Here is a 19696-nt window from a genome sequence, read left to right as displayed (position 1 = left end):
AGGGAGTGCAAGGTTGAAAGAATTAGTACGATCATACCAGTACTAATGCATTAGAACTCATCAGAACTCTAAAGTTAAGCATGATTGTGCCAGAGCAGTACTAAGATGGGTGACGCTTGGGAAGTCCTAGTGTTGCATCTCTTTTTGTTATTTTAGTATTATCATTATTGCTATTGTTGTTTTGAATAAAAACGTGGTATCAGCGTGTCTTTTTTCCGTGGGTTGCTTATTCGTTAATTGCCTCTTTTTTGTTTGGGTTCCCTTCGTCCGCGTCCGCGTCCGGGAAGGCGGTGGTGGCCGCACGGGAAGCTGCGGTGGTTTGTTTAGTTGGCTTTCGGTTTTTCGATTTTTGTTGTCCGGTTGCTTCGTCGGGGGGAGGGAGGGGTTTGGCGGCGGAGGGGTCGATTCGCGCGAGATAGGGAGAGTGTGGTAGAAAGGATGGGTGCGATCATCGCCGTTTGGCGGTTTAAATAGGGAGAGTGTGGTAGGAAGGATGGGTGCGATCATACCAGCACTAATGCACCGGATCCCATCAGAACTCCGAAGTTAAGCGTGCTTGGGCGAGAGCAGTACTAGGATGGGTGACCCCCTGGGAAGTCCTCGTGTTGCACCTATTTTTGTTATTTTAGTATTATCATTATTGCTATTGTTGTTTTGAATAAAAACGTGGTATCAGCGTGTCTATTTTCCGTGGGTTGCTTATTCGTTAATTGCCTCTTTTTTGTTTGGGATCCGGGAAGGCGGTGGTGGCCGCACGGGAAGCTGCGGTGGTTTGTTTAGTTGGCTTTCGATTTTTCGATTTTTGTTGTCCGGTTGCTTCGTCGGGGGGAGTGAGGGGTTTGTCGGCGGAGTGTCGATTCGCGCGAGGGTAGTATTTGAGGTGTAACGAACTCACATCTTGAAAATAGGGAGAGTGTGGAAGAGGATGGGTGCGATCATACCAAGACTAATGCACCATCATAACTCGAAAGTTACGAGTGCTTGGGCGAGAGCAGTACTAGGATGGGTGACCCCCTGGGAAGTCCTCGTGTTGCACCTATTTTTGTTATTTTAGTATTATCATTATTGCTATTGTTGTTTTGAATAAAAACGTGGTATCAGCGTGTCTATTTTCCGTGGGTTGCTTATTCGTTAATTGCCTCTTTTTTGTTTGGGTTCCCTTCGTCCGCGTCCGCGTCCGGGAAGGCGGTGGTGGCCGCACGGGAAGCTGCGGTGGTTTGTTTAGTTGGCTTTCGATTTTTCGATTTTTGTTGTCCGGTTGCTTCGTCGGGGGGAGGGATGGGTCGATTCGCGCGAGGCCCGTTGGCGGTTTAAATAGGGAGAGTGTGGTAGAAAGGATGGGTGCGATCATCGCCGTTTGGCGGTTTAAATAGGGAGAGTGTGGTAGGAAGGATGGGTGCGATCATACCAGCACTAATGCACCGGATCCCATCAGAACTCCGAAGTTAAGCGTGCTTGGGCGAGAGCAGTACTAGGATGGGTGACCCCCTGCGAAGTCCTCGTGTTGCACCTATTTTTGTTATTTTAGTATTATCATTATTGCTATTGTTGTTTTGAATAAAAACGTGGTATCAGCGTGTCTATTTTCCGTGGGTTGCTTATTCGTTAATTGCCTCTTTTTTGTTTGGGTTCCCTTCGTCCGCGTCCGCGTCCGGGAAGGCGGTGGTGGCCGCACGGGAAGCTGCGGTGGTTTGTTTAGTTGACTTTCGATTTTTCGATTTTTGTTGTCCGGTTGCTTCGTCGGGGGGAGGGAGGGGTTTGGCGGCGGAGGGTCGATTCGCGGGAGGCCCGTTGGCGGTTTAAATAGGGAGAGTGTGGTAGAAAGGATGGGTGCGATCATCGTCGTTTGGCGGTTTAAATAGGGAGAGTGTGGTAGGAAGGATGGGTGCGATCATACCAGCACTAATGCACCGGATCCCATCAAAACTCCGATGTTAAGCGTGCTTGGGCGAGAGCAGTACTAGGATGGGTGACCCCTTGGGAAGTCCTCGTGTTGAACCTATTTTTGTTATTTTAGTATTATCATTATTGCTATTGTTGTTTTGAATAAAAACGTGGTATCAGCGTGTCTATTTTCCGTGGGTTGCTTATTCGTTAATTGTCTCTTTTTTGTTTGGGTTCCCTTCGTCCGCGTCCGCGTCCGGGAAGGCGGTGGTGGCCGCACGGGAATCTGCGGTGGTTTGTTTAGTTGGCTTTCGATTTTTCGATTTTTGTTGTCCGGTTGCTTCGTCGGGGGGAGGGAGGGGTTTGGCGGCGGAGGGTCGATTCGCGCGAGGCCCGTTGGCGGTTTAAATAGGGAGAGTGTGGTAGATAACTTAAAGTTAGTTTGTATTTTCAAATTGGTTTAGATAACTTAACCACCTAACCCTCCCCCTTTGGCATTCATCAAAAATAAGCATGGATTAAGTAAGCATAGATTTCAGACAAAGAAAAAATTGTCAAGATAATCTGGGGGAGTTTAAACTTTTGAAAACTTGTTTAATGCATTAGCTTTTAGAAAAATAGCTAAGTTTAGATAGACAATATCTCAAACACAAGTGTATAAGTTCTAAATTTGAAGATCAAATTTTAAATTTTTCAAAACAAGTTTCAATTTTGAAATGCTTTTCAAACAAGTTTTCAAAATCAAAATTCCAAAACTGAGTTAAAAAAAATCTATTTTTTAAAACTGATTGAAATTTATTTTTCAACACTAAGTTTGTAAAAGATTCAATTAAGGAAAATGATTTTGAGAAGCTTAGTTTGTAAACTTAAGTTTTGAAAAACTCTAATTTCCACAATTTTCAATAACAAAGCAAGTTTTAAAACTAAAATTTAACTTTCAAATCAAATTGTCAAAATTAAGTAAAATCAAATTTTGAGAACTAGATTTTTGAATTTAATTTTCAAAACTAAGTTAAATCTAATATTCAAAATCAATTTTCAATAACTAAAAAATGAAACCCAAAACAACTTGATTGTATAAGAGTTAGTTTTCAATAATAGGTTAAAACAACTTTTAAGAAAACATTTTTTAAACACAAATTTGAAAATATTTTAAATAAAGGAAAAATTTTAATTAATTCCTCCCCCTGAACCTAACATAAAATTTTGAAAATATTTGCTAAAAATATTTAAAGTAGATTTTTTTTTTTAAACGAGGTAGAATTTTCTAGAAAGATTTTAAAGAGAAGATTAAAAAATAACGCTTAAGGAGATAATTAAAAAATAAACCTCCCCCTGAATTTGATACTCCTTTAATTTATTAATCCTCCTTATTTATTACTCCCCTTTAATATGAAATTTTACAACCGTAACATATTTTCGTACCTAAGTGTTTTAGGCGATTGTATAATTATCTTTATAAAATTGTTCATTTAAATTTGACTAAACGTAATTAACGTTAGATTCAGTTGAAATAAGTTAACCTTTAGTGTAATGTTAAGTAAGATAAGTTGTTATTAATTCAATAATTAATCAATATTAATAATTTATTGATTAAATTTTGCTTGATTCAATAATTTAATATAATCTAAATTTTGTATTAATTGATGAAGGTGTTAGTTATAATTTAACTTTTCATTTACTTCCTTTTAAGTTGGATTAACTTAGTTTAAAGTTGGTAGTAATTTGAAGTTAAACTCGTTATTAAACAAGGTTAAGTAAGGTTCAATTTAAGTCAAACTTTAATTATGTTTTAATAAAAATAATTAATATTTTAAAGGTTGATAAAAAAAATGACTTAGAGTAATTTTAATATTTTTACTAAGGTTAAACCTACGTTCTAATCAAATCAAGCTTAGTTCTCAAATAAAGTTAAACTTAAATACTTAAGTTCTACTTATTAATTACATAATTAAGTTTAAAGTTAAAGTTAACAGAATTTAAGTTTTTAAGTTAGATGTCTAAGTTTTAAATGAATTTTAATTTAAGATCTAATTTTCAGTTAAGTTAAATTAAAAAATAATTTTAAGGTTAAAATGATGTTTAAGATTAAAAATGAGTCAAAATAATAATCTTTAAAGTGAAAATAGTCTATAGAAATAATTTATTATTATTACTATTTTTTTTTAAGTTAAAATAATTTTTAAGTTAAAATAATTTTTAAAATATTTTAAAATAATTTTTTAAAAGATTTTTTTTTAAATTTTTAAAATGATTTTTAAAAGAGTTTTTAAAATAATTTTTAAAAGAATTTTTTAAAATTTTTAAAATGATTTTAAAAAGAGTTTTTAAAGAATTTTTAAAATAATTTTATAAAGAATTTTTAAAATAGTTTAAAGAATAGTTTAAAGAATTTTTAAAATAGTTTTTAAAGAATATTTAAAAGAGTTTTTAAAGAATTTTTAAAATAATTTTTTAAGGAATTTTTAAAATAGTTTAAAGAATAGTTTAAAGAATTTTTAAAATAGTTTTTAAAGAATTTTTTTTTTAAAAGAATTTTTAAAAGAGTTTTTAAATAATTTTTAAAATAATTTTTAAAGAGTTTTTAAAATAGTTTAAAGAATTTTTAAAATAGTTTTTAAAGAATTTTTTTTTTAAAAAGAATTTTTAAAAGAGTTTTTAAATAATTTTTAAAATAATTTTTAAAGAGTTTTTAAAATAGTTTAAAGAATTTTTAAAATAGTTTTTAAAGAAATTTTTTTTTAAAAAGAATTTTTAAAAGAGTTTTTAAAGAATTTTTTAAAGAATTTTTAAAATAGTTTAAAGAATAGTTTTTTTTAAAGAATTTTTAAAATAATTTTTTTTTAAAAAAAAGAATAATTAAGTTAAAATAATTTTTAGGTTAAAATAAATTTTTCATTTAAAAATTAAGTTTAATTTTTAAAATAAAATTTTAAAAAATTTAATTTTAATTTAGCTTGAAAATCGAAATTTAGTTTTAATTTGAAATTCAAAATTTAATTTTAATTCAAAATTTAATTTTAATTTGAAATTCAAAATTTAATTTTAATTTAGTTTGAAAATTAATTAATTTAATCCTTATTCATCTCACCCGATCTAGATTATCAATCAGGGAATCCTATAATTTTGTGAGATGAATTAGATTTAATTACAGAGTTTGGTTTAACTTGTGTTAGATTCAGGTTTAGCTTTGGTCTCAACAAATAGATATTCTTCGGATAAACTTCTAAGCTTAGTGAGTCACTTGGACGTCATTAGAAGTAACCAACCTTTCGAGGTTTTCTGAATAGTCCTATCCACGGAGCTTAGTACTAAACCTTGGTCTAACTAGTTAGGATCTATTTAAAGGTAGCTTCGGTCGGTTCCACTTGGCCAAATGCACCAGATTGAAGCCATATCTTTCTAGACATGCGATGCCCAAGCTTCCCCAACGTACTATCATCAAAAAACTTCACCAGTACCATGATTCAAGTTAAACTTGAACCCTCTTTAACTAGTCCTAATTACCCTGTCGGGTAGGTTGGTTGGGGTTACCCTTTTCGGATAAGTTAGTTTTGGAGGTGCCAGCTATTCTGGAGCCTCCCCCTAAATTATTGGCCATTAATTTAGTTTTTAGTTCTGGGTTTATTATAGTTAAGTTTTGGTTAAAATTTAATGTTTAATTTGTAATTTAGATTCAAATTTTTAATTTTGAATTAATTAAATTGGTCAAATTATCTTTCTTTAAGAGAGTGTATTTAATATTTGAATTTTCTTTCAATTTCAATTTTATTGGGTTAATTGAATTATCTTTCTTTAATAGTTTATTTTTAAAGTTTAAGTTTTTATTTATTTTTAAATTTGAATTAACTAAACTGTTTGAATTATATTTTCTTAACGGTTTATCTTTTAGCTTTTTATTAATTGTTAATTTTGAAATTTCTAGATTATTTTTGTTTAATTTGTTATCTTTAACATTTAATTTTAAGTTTGTTAAATTCCGTTTTGATTTTATCAAAGTGTTTGATTTTATCCTTATATTTTCTTTGCCTTTTAAATTGATATGGTTAATTGAATTAGTTAGATTAGTTTTATCTTTAAAGTTTAAATTTTTATTAAAATTATCTTGGTTTTGGATAGCATTTTCTAGACTGATTTTATCTTGATTATTAAATATTTTATCAAGGTATTCATTGATTTTATCCATTTTCTCATTTTTAGCATTTAAATTCAAATTTATTTTAATGTTTGACTTATTTATGTCTAAATGCTCACCTAATTTTAAATTTTCTGAATTAATTAAATTATTTGAATTGATTTGGTCATTGTTCTGTTTGACCAAGTCAAGGTTGATGTCAAATTGATCAGAGTCCTGATTGACTTGATCAGAGTCTAGATTATTTTGTGATTTTGAATTTAAATGATTTAAATCTAGATTATCATGCACCATACTTGGACTAATTTCATACTTATCATCATGTTGATTATTTAAACTACTATTAGCAGGGGTATTTTGGTAAATATTACTAACCTTGAGCGCAACCCCTAATTCAGTAGGCTTCTCCGTTGGATTTGAATCGAGTCCATATTTGACTTTAACTTGATCTTCTAGCTCTATCGGCGTCTCGTGAAGCTTGATCAACTGGGTCCACAGCTCATATGCATTCTTGTACTTTTCTAATCTGCATAAAATATTGTTAGGTAAAACATTACAAATAATGTTACTTACCTTTTTGTTCAGTTCCGAGTTTTGAGAAGGTTTCCTCAAAATTAGCATATAATCGATGTCTACGCTTCCTAAGAAGCATTCCATTAATCGCTTCCAGTAGTTGAAGTCTTCATGATCGTATGGTGGTGGTTCGCAGGGGTTCCGTCCTTCTTGAAGAGTCATTATTCTTGCACACAGAGAAACAGAAAAAAATCCCAAGACTTGGTCTTGGCTTAGCAGTGCTGAAAAAAAATAATATTTCATTATTTTCGAAAAAAATAATAAAATATTATTAAAATATTAATAAAATATTTGAAAAAATATTATTTCAAAATTTTCAAAATGTAATATTTTTTAAATACTAAACAATGGGGAAAGGATGGCGATGTATTTTTCAAAACCGTTTTGGAGGGAAAAAAACAAAAGGCGTACCTGCTCTGATACCACTTGTTGGACCCCCCTTTGCTTGATTGGTGGTTGCACCAAATCAGAGCGGTACCTGCTCTGATGCCACTTGTTGGACCGTGATCGTTCGATAGAGGGGGGGTGAATATCGATTCGAGAATATCGAGTATAAGCGCAGCGGAAAAGTAAAGTAAACACAGTGTTTTTTACTTCGTTCGGAGCCTGTGACGACTCCTACTCGAAGGCCCGTACTCCGTGAGTACTTTCGTTGGGCAATCACTATCAATTCGAATATTACAGAGTTAAGTACAAGAATTGACAGATAAAGAAAATACTGACAATAGAATTAAAACAAAACCAGCACTGAGTCGGAGAGCTTTTCGTGGCGTCGCAAGAGCACAGAGCAGCAGATCTTGGATTCTTAGTTCATATAGAAGCTCTACCCTTGCCCCTTCTTTTATATGAAGCTTAGGGCATCCCGGATCCCTTCCAGGCGCCCTGGTGAGACGTGGCAGCTCCAACCAGTGAGCTCCACGTGGCGACGCGCGATCAGGATGATTTTTGCCTCCAAGGCGCCCGGATCCCTTCCGGGCGCCTGGACCTCCGGGCGCCCGGACCACCTTTTTCCAGCGAACAACTTTCCTGCAAAACAAGGTTAGTCCGAGACAAGTAATTCCTGCAAAACAAAGTGTTAGTTCAGTTTTATGAATTTAGTATAAGAAGTATGACTTAGGTTCCGTCTTTCCGAGACCGGAATCTAGTCACGATCTCGACTTAGATATCTGAAATGGATCTAAGACGGATCGACGCCTAATGTTCCCTTCCCGGGAACGCGTCCTCGCAGTCACTCCCCTCCAGTGACTTACCTCACTTACCTGCCAGACGTCCGGTCAGCCCTTCGACCCGTCTGGACTTCTCGCCAGCTATCCAGTCAGCCCGTCGACCTAGCTGGACTTCTCGCCAGCTATCCGGTCAGCCCGTTGACCTAGCTGAGCTTCGTGCCAGACATCCGGTCAGCCCGTCGACCTGTCTGGACTTCTTCTGCACACTCGATCAGAGTGTTAGACAACAACAGACTAACTTAACCTGATTTGTCATTCATCAAAACCTGGGTTAAATCGTTAGTGCTAACCGCACCAACAGTTTCGTCGGGGGGAGGGAGGGGTTTGGAGGCGGAGGGTCGATTCGTGCGAGGGCCATTGGCGGTTTAAAAAGGGAGAGTGTGGTAGAAAGGATGGGTGCGATCATACTAGCACTATTGCACAGGATCCCATCAGAACTCCGAAGTTATTCGTGCTTGGGAGAGAGCAGTACTAGGAAGGGTGACCCTTGGGAAGTCCTCGTGTTGCACCTATTTTTGTTATTTTAGTATTATTATTACTATTGTCGTTTTTAATAAATACGTGGTATCAGCGTGTCTATTTTCCATGGGTTGTTTGTTCGTTAATTGTCTCTTTTTTTTGGGTTCCCATCGTCGGCGTCCGGGAAGCCGGTGGTGGCCGCACGGGAAGCTGCGATGGTTTGTTTAGTTGACTTTTCATTTTCCGATATTTGTTGTCTGGTTGTCTCGTCGAGGGGAGGGAGGGGTTTAGCGGCGGAGGGTCGATTCGGGCGAGGGCCGTTGGTGGTTTAAATAGGGAGAGTGTGGTAGATGGGATGTGTGCGATCATTCCAGCATTAATGCAACAGATCTCATCAGAACACCAAAGTTAAGCGTGCTTGGGCGAGAGAAGTACTAGGATGGGTGACCCCTTGGGAAGTCCTCTTGTTGCACCTTTTTTTGTTATTTTAGTATTATTATTGCTGTTGTTGTTTTTAATAAAAATGTGGTATTAGCGTGTCTATTTTCCGTGGGTTGTTTATTCGTTAATTGTCTCTTTTTTTTTGGTTCCCTTCGTCCGCGTCCGGGAAGAGGGTGGTGGCCGCATGGAAAGCTGCGGTTGTATGTTTGGTTGACTTTTAATTTTTCGGTTTTTGATGTCTGGTTGGTTCGTCGAGAGTAGGGAGGGGTTTGGCGGAGTAGGGTCGATTCGCGCGAGGGCCGTTGGCATTTTAAATAGGGAGAGTGTGGTACATGGGATGGGTGCGATCATTCCAGCACTAATGCAACTGATCCCATCAAAACACCAAAGTTAAACGTGCTTGGGCGAGAGCAGTACTAGGATGGGTGACCCCTTGGGAAGTCCTCGTGTTGCACCTATTTTTGTTATTTTAATATTATTATTGCTATTGTCGTTCTTAATAAAAATGTGGTATCAACATGTCTATTTTCCGTGGGTTGTTTATTCATTAATTGACAGTTTTTTTGGGTTCCCTTCATCCGCGTCCGCGCCCGCGTCCGCGTCCGGGAAGGCGGTGGTGGCCGCGCAGGAAGCTGCGGTGGTTTGTTTAGTTGACTTTTCATTTTTTGATTTTTGTTGTCTGGTTGTTTCGTCGGGGGGAGGGCGGGGTTTGGCGGCGGAGGGTCGATTCGCGCGAGGGCCGTTGGTGTTTTAAATAGGGAGAGTCTGATAGGAAGGATGGGTGCATGGGAAGCTGTGGTGGTTTGTTTAGTTGACTTTTAATTTTCCTATTTTTGTTGTCTGGTTGTTTCGTTGGGGGGAGGGAGGGGTTTTGCGGCGGAGGGTCGATTCGCGCGAGGGCCGTTGACGGTTTAAATAGGGAGAGTGTGGTAGAAAGAATGTGTGCGATCATACCAGCACTAATGCACTAGATCCCATCAGAACTCCATTGTTAAGCGGGCTTGGGCGAGAGCAGTACTAGGTTGGGTGACCCCTTGGGAAGTACTCGTGTTGAACCTATTTTTGTTATTTTAGTATTATTATTGCTATTGTTATTTTTAATAAAAACGTGGTATCAGCATGTCTATTTTCCCTGGGTTGTTTATTCGTTAATTGTCTCTATTTTTGGGTTCCCTTCGTCCGCGTCCACGTCCGGGAAGGCGGTGGTGACCGCACGGGAAGCTGCGCTGGTTTGTTTAGTTGACTTTTAATTTTTCGATTTTTGTTGTCTGGTTGTTTCGTCGGGGGGATGGAGGGGTTTGACTGCGGAGGGTCGATTCGCGCGAGGGCCGTTGGCGGTTTAAATAGGGAGAGTGTGGTAGAAAGCATCGGTGCGATCATACCAACACTAATGCACCGGATCCCATCAGAATTCCGATGTTAAGCGTGTTTTGGCGAGAGCAGTACTAGGATGGGTGACCCCTGAGAAGTTCTCGTGTTGCACCTATTTTTGTTATTTTAGTATTATATTTGCTATTGTTGTTTTTAATGAAAACGTGGTATCGGCGTGTCTATTTTCCGTGGGTTGTTTATTTGTTTATTGTCTCTTTTTTGGGTTCTTTCCGTCCGCGTCCGCGTCCGGGAAGGCGATGGTGACCACACGGGAAGTTGCGGTGGTTTGTTTACCTGACTTTTAATTTTTCGATTTTTGTTGTCTGGTTGTTTCGTCGGGGGGAGTGAGGTGTTTGGCGACGGAGGGTCGATTCGCGCGAGGGCCGTTGGCGGTTTAAATAGGGAGAGTGTGGTAGAAAGGTTGGGTGCAATCATACCAGCACTAATGCACCGGTTCCCATTAGAACTCCGAAGGTAAGCGTTCTTGGGCGAGAGCAGTACTAGGATGGGTGACCCCTGAGAAGTCCTCGTGTTGCACCTATTTTTGTTATTTTAGTATTATTACTGCTATTGTTGTTTTTAATAAAAACGTGGTATCAGCGTGTTTATTTTCAGTGGGTTGTTTATTCGTTAATTGTCTCTTTTTTTGGGTTCCCTTCGTCCGCGTCTGCGTCCGGGAAGTGGGTGGTGACCGCACGGGAAGCTATGGTGGTTTTTTAAGTTGACTTTTAATTTTTCAATTTTTCTTGTCTGATTGTTTCGTCGGGGGGAGGGAGGGGTTTGACGGCGGAGGGTTGATTCGCGCGAGGGCCGTTGACGGTTTAAATAGGGAGAGTGTAGTAGAAAGGGTGGGTGCGATCATACTAGCACTAATGAACCGATTCCCATCATAACTCCGTTGTTAAGTGTGCTTGGGTGAGTGTAGTACTAGGATGGGTGACCCCTTGAGAAGTACTCGTGTTGCACCTATTTTTGTTATCTTAGTATTATTATTGCTATTGTTGTTTTTAATTAAAAAGTGTTATCAGCGTGTCTATTTTCCGTGGGTTGTTTATTCGTTAATTGTCTCTTTTTATGGGTTCCCTTCCTCCGCGTCCGTGACGCCGGTGGTGACCGCACGGGAAGTTGTGGTGGTTTGTTTAGTTGACTTTTAATTTTTCGATTTTTGTTGTCTGGTTGTTTCGTCGGGGGGAGGGAGGGGTTTGGCGGCGGAGGGTCGATTTGCGCGAGGGTCGTTGGCGGTTTAAATAGGGAGAGTGTGGTTTAATGGATGAGTGGGATCATACCAGCACTAATGCACCGGATCCCTTCAGAACTTCGAAGTTAAGTGTGCTTGAGCGAGAGCAGTACTAGGATGGGTGACCCCCTGGGAAGTCCTCGTGTTGCTCCTATTTTTGTTATTTTAGTATTATTATTGTTATTATTTTTTTAATAAAAACGTGGTATCAGTGTGTCTATTTTCCGTGGGTTGTTTATTCGTTAATTGTCTCTTTTTTTGGTTTCCCTTCCCCCGGAAGGCGGTGGTGACCGCACGGGAAGCTGCGGTGGTTTGTTTAGTTGACTTTTAATTTTTCGATTTATACATGTTCCTCTTCTTCTGGCTCCTGTCCCTTCCGATGCTCAGTAGTCGAAATCGCCGGATTGTGAGCTACTGACAGAGTAGCCCCAGTATGAGTTTGAAGTTGTTGTTTTTGTTGTTGCAAAGCTTTCTGTACATGAGTATTAATGAGAAAATCTAGATCTTCACGGCTAATAGTGAGTAGATTTGATTTTCCAGCCTCTTCCATCTCGTAGTCTCAGATTCAGGTGAAATTCCCACAGATGACGCCAAATTTGATCCTGTCTGAGAAACTTGACAAAATGGAAAGCTGGGGAGAAAACCTACTGCTGATGAAGAATAATACCTGACTGGCTGGATACCGATCCGAGAATCCCAATGCGGATCGGGGAGAATAAAATCACAGAATGCCCTCCTCGTGCAAAGCTTCAATGGTGAGAGAGAAATCTGACTAAAGAAAACTGAGATCCGGAGCTCACAAGGCTTCCTACGCACAAGAGACCAACCAACACTATTATCAGTGACCTAAGACCGGGGTGGGATTCCCTGGCTAGGCCCTCCGACGCTCAAGTCAGTGATCTCTCCTTGTGTGTACGAAGGAAGAAGAAGATGATGAACAGTAGTTGAGAATTAGGGTTTGTGGTAAATGACTTTTAAGGAATCATTTTTGTACCTAGATGTACCTTTTTTGTCGTCTAGTACCTGCAGAAAAGTCTAGTTGCATACTTCCCGTCAAATAGGTAAACCTGTCATTCAATCACAGACAAATATCTTTATTAAATTAATTATGAATCTACTTGTTCGTCCTGTCTTTATTACGTTAGAGACAACTTGGTATTATACTATGTTTTGTATTGACCTAATATTAAACCAAGACCCTGTTCGATCGGTTTATCATTATCATTCAACTAATCGTACAGTAATATATTACCAATTCTATAAAGCTTTAGATCTTTTTATTCCGAACGATCATGTATACTTGATTAATCTTAGATATGCCACTTTAAACAATCCCGGCTTTTTATCTTAAACGTGTAAACCCGACCGATATTGACTCACCCTTTCTAAGATGTATCCCGACATATATTGGCCTACTCTTCTCAAGGTATTTCTCGATCGGTATTAACTAACTTTCCTTAAGGTATATATTGGTCGATATTAACATGCCTTCCCCTAAGGTATATCTCGGCCGATATTAGCCTACTTCTCTTGAGGTATGTATCGATCGATGTCGGTCAACCTCCTTTGAGGTATATATCGGTCGATATTGGCTTACTCCCCTTAAGGTATATCTCGGTCGATATTGGTTTACTCTAATTAAGGTATATATCAGTCGATATTAACCTGTCTTCCCCTAAGGTATGTCTTGGTCGATATTGGCCTACCCTAATTAAGGTATATATCGGTCGATATTGGCTTACTCCCCTTAAGGTATATCTTGGTCGATATTGGTTTACTCTAATTAAGGTATATATCGGTCGATATTAACCTACCTTCCCCTAAGGTATGTCTTGGCCGATATTGACCTACTCTAATTAAGGTATATATCAGTCGATATTAACCTGCTTTCCCCTAAGGTATGTCTCGGCCGATATTAGCCTACTTCTTTTGAGGTATGTATCGATCGATGTCGGTTAACCTCCTTTGAGGTATATATCGGTCGATATTAGCTTATTCCCCTTAAGGTATATCTTGGTTGATATTGGCTTACTTCTTAATTCTGCTATCTCCTTTCCCTTTTTCACCAGGGACCCACTAAACCTAACCCATATCACTAGCCTTCCCTTCAAGTTTAGTCGAAGGAGGTGTAGCCGACTGACTAGACACAAGTATATTTTTGTTTCTTTGTTTGTCTTTACCCGTGACTCTGCCATATGTACTGTAATGGCCTCATGATTCTTTGCTACAGTTATTCCGTGAACTCAAGTACAGTGATCCCGTGAGTCTTTTGATCCTTTAAATAGGGCTGTTACCCTCCCTTCATTCTCCATTCGCCCTATTTCTTTGTCTTCCTTGTTCACTTCTTCTTACCAAGAGTATGGCCCCAGATCCCCCTTTCTGGGGGCAGTTCTTGTTGGATAGAGCGAGATCTATATATGAGTTTTCCCAAACCTTGACTTTAGTTAACCTTTTGATCCGAGGAACTATCCTGAGAAACGAAGTTTCTCGAGATCTGGAATCTCCATTCAAAGGTACGACTGCTCTACAAACCCGACGGGTTTCAGAGGGGTTCCCACTACTTATGGAGGGCCAACTGAATAGCCCATGGATGTCGCTACGAAGGCATAGCCCACGTTACCCGCGGGCTAGGATGGTCTCTCTGGAAGCAGAGCTCAAGGGCTCAAGCAAGGGAGGGACTCTTCAGTCACCTTTGCACCAGGGCGTGAATAGATCTGGCCCTCCTTGTTCATGAGACCACTCTGCTTCATAGTTTCCTTCGTCCCGAGTAAAATATTCCCACTTCTGCAGCCCGGGCAAGCTTCCTTCGCGTCAGGCAAAATATTTCCACTTCTTCGTTTTGACAAGCTTGGCTCCGGTGGGATTAAAATCTTCTAAGTATTCTGAGAGTTTATGTTTGTAACCTTTATTGACTTGTCAAGGTTTAACGCTTTGAGAGGAAAATGTAATGTTATGTATTTGATCCAGTTCTAAGTGTAGAATTGAACGATCTTTTGTATTGAATTGGGCAACTTTCTTGAATCCTTCTAGTTCATCAGAATAGACGTAATGCCTTAACACATATTGACTTATATGTTATAAACTTTGTCATCCTGACCGATATTAGCTTGTTTATTGCCAACAAGGTTATCCCGGACGATGTTATACCATCTATTATAGATAAAGTTATTCCGACCGATATTAGCTTGTTTATTGTAAACAAGGTTATCCCGACCGATGTTATGCTATCTATTATGGATAAAGTTATCCCGACCGATATTAGCTTGTTTATTGTAAACAAGGTTATCTTGGCCGATGTTATGCTATCTATTATGGATAAAGTCATCCCGACCGATATTAGCTTGTTTATTGTAAACAAGGTTATTTGTACCTCATAATGATATCAATTCTAACTGTGCTTTGCGCTTGTCTGGACTTTATTTTCTATCCTCGGTTCGGGTTCTGTCAAACCCGTTCTATCTTCCTTTATTACGCCTAGTAAGTTGCACCTTTTCTCAAAATTCCTGGATTATGATTGGCTTTTCAATGGTAAGAGAATGTTGGAGGCGCACGTTGAGGTGTTACCAACCCAAGCATGATTCGATTTGTCGCGTCCAACATAAATGTCTATTTATGATTATGTAACACATGTCTTTTCTCTCTGCTACGTCACATGGGCATTTGCCCCTTTTTCTATAATCCCCGACGTCTATTGAAATAAAAGTGTTTTGATCTAACGACGGTTGTGTGTCTTTTAAACCCTAAATCCTTCGTCTTCTTGTCAACTTTGTCTCTTTCTTTCTTGCCTTAGCATTCTTCTCTTGTTGCAGTCTTTGATCATGTAATACCCATAGAGTACTTAGCATGATTTTTAGATATTTTTTTTTATCCTGAATAAAAATAGGCCTTATATGTAAATTTGCGAAAATAATAAAAATAGAACCAAAAAGAGATGACTAAGGTTTGAACCTTGGATCTCTTACTAGATACATGTATGTGTTAACCAATAGACCAAGAGAAGTTATTGTTAGAAAGAGAAGTGACAATATAGTTAAGAGTAAGAAAAGAGCTTCTTTCATTTAGAAGGAGAAGTTAAAGTAGCCTTCTTCTTCTCAAAAGAAAAGAGGATTCTTGCTTCCTCTTTTTCATTAAGGAGAAGTAAAAGAAAGGAGAAGGAAAAGTGCATTTTCCCTTCCTCCTCTCATGATGAATAAAAGGGGAAATTAAAGAAGAAAATTCATTTTCTTCTCTTCCTCCTCTCTCCTTCTCTTCACCGTGACCAAGCCTCCTCCTCACCCACTACAAGAAAACATGGCTTCAAAAACGGATTTTTAAAACGAAAATAAAATCTGTTTCAGATTTTTATAAATCAGAGACAGATTTGATACGGAATTATTAATCCGTTTCATTTTAGTAAATTATATTTTTTTAAAAAAAAATAAGACAGAATTTAAAACAAATTTGAAACAAAATTACATATAAATTTTTAGAAACAAAAATAAATACGAATTATAAACAGAATTTGAGACGGTATAATTTCTATAACAAATTTTGTTTATAAATTAATTAAAATTTAAAACAGAAATAAAATCTGTTTCAAATTTATATAAATCAGATAGACAGATTCTCTACAAAATCATTAATTTATTTAACTTTAATAAAATATAATATTTGAAAAGAAATTTAAAATAAATTTTGATACGAAATTACATATAAATTTTATAAACAAAAAATAAATATGGATTATAAATGGAATTTGAGATCATAAAATCTTTGTTACAAATTTTGTTTAAATATTAATGAAAATTAAAACGGAAATAAAATCTGTTTTAGATTTATATAAATTAGAGACAGATTTGATACAGAATTGTAAATCTGTTCACTTTGATAAAATATAATATATGAAAAAACTTTAAACATAATTTAAATCAAATTTAATATGAAATTACATATAACTTTTTATAAACAAAAATAATTATGAATTATGTTTTCTAACCCTTCCTCCTTGCCTTAATTTGTCTTTGGTTTTAGTAGAATAGGTATGCATTCTTCTTCCCCCGTCTCTGATTTTTTTTTTCTCGTTCCTGTTGGGGCCATCTCATGCGGCTGCAAGGTTGGTCACAGCTGCGAGGTCGGCAGCGACCGCGAGGTCGGTCGCGGCTACTAGAGGTTGACTGTTGTCGCTTCTCATGGCCACAAGGTTCGCGACCACTTCAATCGACCCCCTCATGCAACCGAGAGGTTGTGCATCCTACGGTCCCTGGATGTCGCCTACTACTAATATGTGATAACTAGCATTTTGATGCATTATTTTCCCCTATATTTTAATGTTTTAATCCACTCATATGGTTAATTATTCATTCTTATCATGTTTATTAAGTTTGATGCATATTATGAGTTTTGTTATAATTCTTGTTATTTTTATGGATTTCTACTTATAATTGTACACTTTTTTTTTTGTAGGGATTGAACTTAAGTTGGACCAAATTAAACCTAAAGACTTGAGTCAAGGAGAAGTCTAATATAGAGAAATATGAGCCATTGGATCAAATATGAAGTAAAATAATTAAAGGACTCCGATCTAATTAATTTTAGTCGTTCATCGAGATCTGGTTGATTTTGGTCGATCTGTGTAGATTTGGGATTTTCCGAGCCGTTCACTATGATCTAGTCATCTTGATCATTCAACTAGTTCTAGCCGATCCTGACCGTTCAATCAGATTTGATCTCATCCATTCACCTAGATCCGGGCCAATCCTGACCGTCCGATCATATCTGGGAAAATAAGAGTGGATGAAGCACAGTTTGTTCATCTATTCTCTGCTTCCTCACGCGATCGTTGCCGGGACGCCGCCCCTTCTCATCGAACTCCACCTTCAATCGGCCGGCGAGTTCATCTACCACTCCACCTCCGGCCGATCGATCCTCTCCATCTCGCCCATCTGCATCCCGTCACCCTCCTCCATCCCGGCCTCATCTTCTTACCGACGCGAACGCTGCCCAATGCTAACTCCACCACCACCGGCACACCAAGGAAAGGGGTTTTCTCCCTCTGGTCATCCCCATCGCGCATCTCCTTCCTCTTCTCATCTTCCTTCCACGATAAGCCTTCAAGCTTCCAACAGCAGCTCCACCACATCTCTTCCATATCCGCTCTTCGATCTATGAGTTCTTGGGCTTTCCCAGCTTCGTATTCGATCCGGACAGCTATCTTCTTCATCCATCTTCGATCCAGCAGCCTTCTCTTCTTCGCCAAGTCTGCAGCAATTCCCTTCACCACCAGACAGCTTCATATGCACCTCACAGAAATTGGGTTGTTTCTTTTATCATGGATGTGTGTTGATGTTTTTTATTGAATTCTTGTATCAAACTTGATCTTCTTTAATTAGATTGAACGCACTTGATTTTAATTGTTTCATGCACACAACTTGTTTGATGAAATGTTCTAATCTTCTAATTCCTGCATGTAACGTGTTCGGTAAAATGCCTCTTTCAATAGTTTGGTTCAATTTGACGCATCTTAGTTTGCTTAACTCTTGCTTTGTATTGATCTTTCAATTGTTAAGTTTTATGTCTTCATTTAAATGCAATTAGGTTAAGTTAGTGTCTTCATTTAAATGCAGTTAGTTTTATGTCTTCATTTCTATGTTTAGTGTGTATTGTATTTTAAGTTGTTACATATTGTTTCCTTATAGCCATAATATTCTAACTAATTTGTAGATGAGAATGAGGTTATCTGGAGGCAATCAAGTTATCCAAGAATGATCCGTAATTATTTAATGAGGTCATTCTACTTTTCCATATTCTATTGTGACTTATATTTCACTCGTTAGTATCATGCAGGATACCAAGAGCAAATGTTGCATTAGCCACATCAACCAAGAGCAAATGTTGCATTCAAAACCATCTTTTAATCTTTTGGTAGGTACTATTTACTTACTATCTGCTATAGTCTTGTTTATTAATATTACAAGATTATTTCTTAGCAATATTTATAGTTTGTGTGGTATTGTGTTTGTGGATATTAAGATTTTTTAGTTTATGATTTAATTTAATTAATGTGCAGTAAGAAGACCGGCGAGTATTTTCTATTGTCTTGTATTTGATTTTGTTATATGTACTTAGAGATTTTAAGTTTAAGATTCAAATTCGAAGAAAATCCTACTTAAGTATTTGTTCACATTGACCTAATTTTTATGATTTTGTTATGCCTATTGTTTCAGAGCCAAAAGAGTCTTCATGACTTGTTGATTCTTTAGCATTGACAACTAACTATGGACTAATTAGTGGATGAACATTGATATTGATTATGACTTTTGTACCATTTCAATTTATTTGTATTAAAAATTCTGATATTGTAAGACTTACTCGTTTCATGTTTTGATTTGTTAGATTGTCTCAACAAAATTGATTGGTTCGTTAATTTGTACAAGCGAAGCAATTTCTCTCATGGAATTCGAAGACAGGGAGGGTCGTGATAGACAATGTAATATAAAAATTAGATTACTTATGGTAAGATTTAAAAATTTGTATAGTTGTTTATAGTTTGATTATTGGTCAAATTTATTTGGATAATGTAAATATTTATTTATTTTAATGTTAATTGTATGATACATTTGGAATTAGAAATTATTTCTTTTTAATAATTTTAATTTATTTGAAATGAAGACTTGTTTTAATATATTGATGAGAAATATAATAATATTTAGTGATAAATTTAAAAATAAAATTATACACGGATTTATAAATGGAATTGTAAATAGATTTATAAACAAGATTACTAACCAATTTAAAACAAAATTAGAGACAGAATTTACATTTAAAATCAATTTTATTTTGTTAACTTAAAAATAAATTTATAAACAATTTTTTTTATCTGTTTCTAAAATTAGAGACGGAATATTTCCGTCTCAAAATTAGCTACGGGGCTTTCACTAACGGATTTTTGAGACGAAATATTTCGTCTCAAACTTTCTTTAGAGACGGAAAAAGGACTTTCAAAGACAGATTTTTTCGTCTCTAAAGCCCCGTTTTCTTGTAGTGACCTCTCTTTGCCGAAACCCAAAAACAAAGAGGACTTCTCTCTAGGAAGGCTCCACAAGCAAGATTTTCTCCTTAAGTAAATCAAACAAGGATGTAAGTATTCCCTCACCTGTGGTACAAGTCGCTTATGATATTTTCGAAAGGTTAGAACACTTAAAAATAAACATAAAAGAGAAGAACCCATGCTCATGGATCTTATCATGTTATGATATGAACTTAGTTAAAGATTTATGTTAGATATTGTTTAAGCTTGATCTTCTTCTTGATATGTTTCGGCCATGAATATTCTAGGGCTTTAAGAAGCTTAAAACTTAATTTAGCATGCTCCTAGACTTCTTTATGTTATGA

The 19696-nt window shown here is 36.9% G+C and overlaps 1 protein-coding gene, 6 non-coding genes and 6 pseudogenes across 7 annotated transcripts; all 13 read left to right on the top strand.

Annotated features, from left to right (window-relative positions):
- The first annotated feature begins 495 nt into the window (after positions 1 to 495).
- Positions 496 to 614, top strand: LOC122018122. Its single transcript, XR_006121591.1, has one exon. It is a non-coding gene; the product is annotated as a 5S ribosomal RNA (ribosomal RNA).
- Positions 615 to 927: 313 nt separating this feature from the next.
- Positions 928 to 1039, top strand: LOC122018096 (annotated as a pseudogene).
- Positions 1040 to 1394: 355 nt separating this feature from the next.
- LOC122018240 lies at positions 1395 to 1513 on the top strand. The gene has a single exon (XR_006121668.1). It is a non-coding gene; the product is annotated as a 5S ribosomal RNA (ribosomal RNA).
- A 370-nt stretch (positions 1514 to 1883) lies between these two features.
- Positions 1884 to 2002, top strand: LOC122018022. Its single transcript, XR_006121534.1, has one exon. It is a non-coding gene; the product is annotated as a 5S ribosomal RNA (ribosomal RNA).
- Positions 2003 to 8212: 6210 nt separating this feature from the next.
- On the top strand, positions 8213 to 8330 carry LOC122018083 (annotated as a pseudogene).
- A 304-nt stretch (positions 8331 to 8634) lies between these two features.
- Positions 8635 to 8753, top strand: LOC122018077 (annotated as a pseudogene).
- Positions 8754 to 9057: 304 nt separating this feature from the next.
- On the top strand, positions 9058 to 9176 carry LOC122018071 (annotated as a pseudogene).
- Positions 9177 to 9658: 482 nt separating this feature from the next.
- LOC122018067 lies at positions 9659 to 9777 on the top strand (annotated as a pseudogene).
- Positions 9778 to 10086: 309 nt separating this feature from the next.
- LOC122018038 lies at positions 10087 to 10204 on the top strand. Its single transcript, XR_006121549.1, has one exon. It is a non-coding gene; the product is annotated as a 5S ribosomal RNA (ribosomal RNA).
- Positions 10205 to 10512: 308 nt separating this feature from the next.
- Positions 10513 to 10630, top strand: LOC122018036. The gene has a single exon (XR_006121547.1). It is a non-coding gene; the product is annotated as a 5S ribosomal RNA (ribosomal RNA).
- Positions 10631 to 10939: 309 nt separating this feature from the next.
- Positions 10940 to 11058, top strand: LOC122018088 (annotated as a pseudogene).
- Positions 11059 to 11361: 303 nt separating this feature from the next.
- LOC122018048 lies at positions 11362 to 11480 on the top strand. The gene has a single exon (XR_006121559.1). It is a non-coding gene; the product is annotated as a 5S ribosomal RNA (ribosomal RNA).
- Positions 11481 to 16346: 4866 nt separating this feature from the next.
- On the top strand, positions 16347 to 18930 carry LOC122014085. The gene is made up of 4 exons (XM_042570272.1): positions 16347 to 16454; positions 17050 to 17618; positions 18149 to 18226; positions 18698 to 18930. Coding segments are annotated over exons 1-4 (756 nt in total). The 3' UTR covers positions 18699 to 18930.
- The last annotated feature ends 766 nt before the right edge of the window (positions 18931 to 19696 follow it).

The sequence above is a fragment of the Zingiber officinale genome, chromosome 8B (genome assembly GCF_018446385.1).
Source record: "Zingiber officinale cultivar Zhangliang chromosome 8B, Zo_v1.1, whole genome shotgun sequence".
In the NCBI taxonomy this organism is placed as follows: domain Eukaryota; kingdom Viridiplantae; phylum Streptophyta; class Magnoliopsida; order Zingiberales; family Zingiberaceae; genus Zingiber; species Zingiber officinale.
This window is presented reverse-complemented; position numbering and strand designations above follow the sequence as displayed.

Coding starts and splice junctions, on each gene's coding strand:
- LOC122014085 (XM_042570272.1), top strand. CDS start 16,347: ATGCATTCTTCTTCCCCCGTCTCTGATTTTTTTTTTCTCGTTCCTGTT. Junction 16,455..17,049: donor AGGTCGGCAGCGACCGCGAG/GTCGGTCGCGGC, acceptor CCATTCACCTAG/ATCCGGGCCAATCCTGACCG. Junction 17,619..18,148: donor ATGCACCTCACAGAAATTGG/GTTGTTTCTTTT, acceptor AGTATCATGCAG/GATACCAAGAGCAAATGTTG.